Genomic DNA, 5,337 nt, shown 5'->3' on the forward strand with positions numbered 1-5,337 from the left:
CGCCTGTTCACACAGGACTCGTCCGCAGTATGGGGGGTGCAGGCGGCCGCGCTCCGACAGACCTCTGACAGCTCTGTCACCCCTCCGGAGGGAGGAGCTATCATCAGTGGGTCGTCCGGAGGGAGGAGCTATCATCAGTGGGCCGTCCGGAGGGAGGGACTATCATCAATGGGCCGCCCGGAGGGAGGAGCTATCATCCGTGGGCCGTCCGGAGGGAGGAGCTATCATCAGTGGGACGTTCGGAGGGGGAGCTACCGCCAGTGGGCCGTCCGGAGGGAGGGGCTATCAGGAGCTGCTCCAATCTAGAAGCAGCCGCTCTGACATTTCTCACTGTCATCGCGAAGCCCCCCCTCTTCCGGTGACATCATCATACCTCCTAGGAGCGACTCCATTCTAGTCGCTGCTGCACTCGTACCGCGACTAGATGTTATGATGTTAAAGAACACCGGTTACTTCCGAGCGATAGAGTGTCCGTTCAGCGATAGCTGCCTGCGGCCGCACTGTCTCTTCAAGCATGGCGGAAGAGTCGGGAGCGGCAGGGCCCGAAATGATGCGGAGTACGAGCCTCCGGAGCTTTCTGTTGTTCCACCTTCCATGGACGAGGCCAGAAACAAACATGTCCTGGAGCTGGAGAGAGTGAACCGAGCGATCGAGGAGGTGAAGAGTCAGGTGGAGAGAGAGCAGAGGAAATACCAGGAGCTGCTGGAGACGCAGAAGGGCCCCTCCAAGAGTCTGCAGCCTGGGGGCCCCAGTGTGTGTGAATATGACCCGGGGTGTTCGGGCAGCAGAGCCGCATGTTACAGCCCGACCCCCCTGGAGCCGCCAGCAAAGCCCTGCAAATACACCTTAGAGCCTGCACGACATGATGGGCGCAAGAGACAGTATCTGGAGTATGTTCCCAAAGCCGTGGCCCCGGCTCCTGGACGCAGGCCCCACAAATACGTCATCGATCATTCCAAACCTTCCACAGACCTGGAGTATGACCCCATGGTGAACTACTCTGCCAGGCTCCTCAGCAAGAAGAAACCTGAGAAGGAGACCAAAAGAAGCCGGACCCATAGTCAAGGAGAAGACCAGACGGCCTCTAAAAGAAGCCGGACCCATAGTCAAGGAGAAGACCAGACGGCCTCTAAAAGAAGCCGGACCCATAGTCAAGGAGAAGACCAGACAGCCTCTACTGAAAGAAGTACATATAGTCCAAGTGAAGGCCAAACAGCCTCTAAAAGAAGTAGAACCCATAGTCAAGGTGAAGGCCAAATAGCTTCTACTGAAAGAAGCAGGACCTATAGTCCAGGTGAAGGCCATACTGCCTCTTCTAAAAGGAGTAGAATGTCTAAGATAATGGTGGAAGCTAAATGTTCTTCTGACTCGGATTCTCCATCTCCAGATGTAAATGAAGGAGGAGACCTTGTTGCACAGTACGATGTTGACGATGCTGGAAACTCCTTAAAGTCCTTTAAAAAACTAGACAAAGATCTAAAGCCAAAATCCGGGAAGAGCGAGCGTATAAAAGAGCCACCATTGGACTCCGGACAGGTGATGCGCACAAGTAAAGAATCCAAAAAAGTGTCTTCAAAACACCTCAAGAAAAATACTGAACAGGTTCACAATGTGCACAAGCAGAAAAAACAAGAGAAACCGTCTGAAAAAACTGAAAATGAAAAGACGGTTTTTCCAAAAACTCCAATATTGAGAAAAAACAAAAAGGATAATGAAAACGTGTCCAAGAAAAAGTCCAGCAAGAAAGACTCAATGGGTAAAAAAGGAGATCTTAAGAATGGAAAACATAGCACCAAACATGGTAAATCGTTGCCTTTGGAGAAACTCAAGCGAGCCGCCCAAGAGACTTGCAAAGTGGATTCCAATATGAAAAGTTTGTGTCATGCGGATTTGTTTGGCGATGATACAAGTGATGAAGAAGAGAACAGAAAAACCAGTAAACCACGGAACGCAACGTCTAACAAGTGGGAGAAGTCTGCAGCGAAGAGTAAAGTGACCACAAGAACAACGTCCGTCTCCTCTCTGGATTCTCCTGAGATAGATCTGGACTGGGACTCTGATCCAGACCCCATGGAAGAGTGTCTCAGAGTTTTCAATGAATCGCATGACGTGAAGACTGAAGACAAGGGGAGAATGGGGAAGAAGACGAGTGAGAATGAGGAGAAATCGCAGCTGAGTTTGGTTCCATCAGTTACAGGCCAGAAGAAAAGAATTTCTCATGTTACTAATGCAAATAATGGGGATTCATCTAGAAAACCTGCCGCCCGTCCGTACAGTCTCCTTACCCCTCAGGAGATTTGTTACGAGAGAATTCAGAGGGCCCAGGAACAAGCCGCCCAACTGCTGCGTGAACAGAAAAGCGCTCTCTTGGTCAGTATTGCTCATAAAATCCATTCCGAGAAAACGCTATCCAAAACGTCCGCTCCTCGTTCTCCTGGTGTTTGTGAAAAAAAGGCCCAACTGCCGGGCACTGCTGAGACTTGTAATGGCTCCTCACTTGCCGTAAAATCGCGAACACTGTCCGGCATGGCTTCAAAGACCAGTTCTGCAACCAGAGAACGTCGACGGGCACATGTACCCTCGCTTCAGAGTGCCGCCCTGAAGAGGCCGGTCTTGCCTACTGAATTCGGTGCCAAAGTGCCAACCACCGTTCGTCAGCGTTACCTGAACCTGTTCATTGACGAGTGCCTGGTGTCCTGTCCGTCACAAGAGGAAGCCTTTAACAAAGCTCTCGAAGAGGAAAAAATGGTCTATAGCCGAAGCAGCAGTCGTAACATCTATCTCAATGTGGCAGTCAACACTCTGAAGAAACTCAGAAGCCAAGGCTCCGAGAAGAAAGCGACTTATCCAAAAGGTAATCAGAAAACCGTTTCCCACGAGGCTGTCCTGGCTGGAAAGTTGGCAGCCAATAGCAGTTTTTCAGCCAGAATTCGTCAGGACGAAGAACTGACGGAGGCAACAATATACAAAAATCTGATGAAATATATCCTGACACCCGAGCAACTGAAGGAGCACGGCTACCCACTGGCGCACCCCGACAAGTCTGGAAGGGCTGTCGTCTTTTCTGGAGAGGAAATCAAGAACTCAGACTCCTCCTGCAAAGTATGCTGCCGATGTGGCGCCGAGTACCTGGTGACGCCGAGTGGAAAATGTGTGCGCCGAGAAGAGTGCAATTTCCATTGGGGTCGTCTCCGCAGGCAGAGAGGGCCTGGAGGATTAGAGACCTTTTATAACTGCTGCTCGGGTGCCGTTGGCTCGGTTGGATGTCAAGTAGCTCAGCAACATGTTCCAGATGGTCGTAAGGAGAACTTGGATGGCTTTGTGAAGACTTTTGAGAAGTTGAATAGACTCGAAGGAAATCATGGAGTCTTTGCTTTAGACTGTGAAATGTGTTACACTACAAGGGGCCTGGAGCTGACCCGTGTTACCGTCGTAAACTCTCAGCTGAAGGTGGTGTATGACACTTTCGTAAAACCGGACAATAAGATTGTGGACTACAATACGAGGTTTTCTGGCGTCACAGAAGAGGATCTGCAGAACACCAGCATCACCATGAGAGATGTCCAGGCGGTCTTACTGTGCATGTTCAGCAGTGACTCCATATTAATTGGCCATAGCTTGGAAAGCGACCTTTTTGCACTGAAGCTTATTCACCAGACTGTAGTGGACACAGCGGTCGTCTTCCCTCACCGCCTTGGGTTGCCATACAAGCGCGCCCTTCGTACGTTAATGGGTGAATATCTTAAGCGTATTATCCAGGACAGTGTGGAGGGACATGACTCCAGTGAGGATGCCTGCTCATGTATGGAACTGATGATTTGGCGTCTAAAAGAAGATGCTAAATTAAAACGGTAATCTCCACGCCGGTGGTTTTCCACCATCCGGTGCTGGTGAAAGCGTCCAAAACAGTGAAGCTGCAGCCAGTATTATTTCTATTTTTGAATTTAAAGCCTCAAAAGTATAAACTCACCTGTTTCATATGCAGACCCAAGTGTTTAAACCTTTCTACAACATTCTGTGTACATAGATCTTTTGTTTTTCACCAATGAGAATGAAAATCCCACAGCGACAAATAAAAACGCTGCAAAGATTTGTCTGCAAAGACTTTCTCTACAAGCAACTGAGCAGAACGGATGCTTAAAGGGGTTTACCGAGACTTTAATAGGATGACCTATCCTCAGGATCTGATCAGTGGGGGTCTGGCAGCTGGGACCCCCGCTGATCAGCTGTTTGAGAAGACGCTGGCGCTCACAGTGATGACACGTCCATCAGTCACGTTGCCTAGGCACAGCTCAACCCCATAGAAGTTAATGGAGCTGAGCGCAATACCACGCACCACCACTATACAATGTACGGTGGTCCCGACAGGAGCGCCGCTGCCTTCTCAAACAGCTGTTCGGCGGAGGTCTCAGACGTTGGACCCCCACTGATCAGATATTGATGACATTAGTTTAAAGTCTTGGAAAACCCTTTTAAAATACAGGATTTATTTATTTATTTTTACTTTTCTGTTCTTCTAACGGACTAGAAGAACAGAAAAATAAATAGCGATGTGAACCCTGCCTTAGTTGATGTGAAGTCAGTCTTAGGCTCCATTCACACGTCCGCAATTCTGTTCCGCCTTTTGCGGAACGGAATTGCAGACCCATTCATTTCTATGGGGTCGCACACTGTGCTGCCCGGATACGCACTTCCGGGTCCGCAATTCCGTTCCCGAAAAAAATAAAAAATAAATAGAACATGTCCTATTCTTGTCCGCAATTGCGGACACGATTAGGCATTTTCTATTAAGTGCTGGCGATGTGCGGTCCCCAAAATGCGGAACGCACTTTGCCGGTGTCTGTGTTTTGCCGATCCGCAAAACACACACGGACGTGTGAATGGACCCTTATCTGGTGATGCATGAGGTCCGTGCAATGTGTCGTACTTCATGTGGCTGAAGGCGCAGACTGCCTTCCGTGTACAGTAAGAGCATGGCGCACCTCAGTAGCCGGTTCTTGGGTTAGGGGCTAATTTCATATTGCAAATGAGCATAAATCTCTGCGTTCTCTTTGCTCACGGAGGAATATTTATTGTATGCAATCCATAAGTACACATGACGTTTCAGCGCATCTTCCCATAGCTACTGAGGTCTCGTGCCGTATAGCAGTTCATTCACACTTGAGGGGTTGTGCAGCTGGTGGCGTTGATGGCCTGTCCTCAGGGTGGGTCATCGGTGGGGGTCTTTTTTGGGGAGGAGACGGCACTTCTGCTTCCTCTTTGACATTGCACTGCACGTTGTCGCGGTGGTGCGGTGTAGTTGCAGATGCTCGTTCGCTGCACTTGTGGTCGCACTGC

General features: G+C 49.7%; 1 protein-coding gene across 1 annotated transcript; it reads left to right on the plus strand.

Moving 5' to 3' along the window:
* The first annotated feature begins 368 nt into the window (after positions 1-368).
* LOC120979041 (RNA exonuclease 1 homolog) lies at positions 369-4,083 on the plus strand. The gene has a single exon (XM_040407559.1). The coding sequence runs from the start codon at positions 430-432 to the stop codon at positions 3,853-3,855; it is 3,426 nt and encodes a 1,141-aa protein (XP_040263493.1). The 5' UTR covers positions 369-429; the 3' UTR covers positions 3,856-4,083.
* The last annotated feature ends 1,254 nt before the right edge of the window (positions 4,084-5,337 follow it).

The sequence above is a fragment of the Bufo bufo genome, chromosome 9 (genome assembly GCF_905171765.1).
Source record: "Bufo bufo chromosome 9, aBufBuf1.1, whole genome shotgun sequence".
NCBI classification, from domain to species: Eukaryota; Metazoa; Chordata; class Amphibia; order Anura; family Bufonidae; genus Bufo; species Bufo bufo.

Coding starts and splice junctions, on each gene's coding strand:
- LOC120979041 (XM_040407559.1), top strand. CDS start 430: ATGATGTTAAAGAACACCGGTTACTTCCGAGCGATAGAGTGTCCGTTC.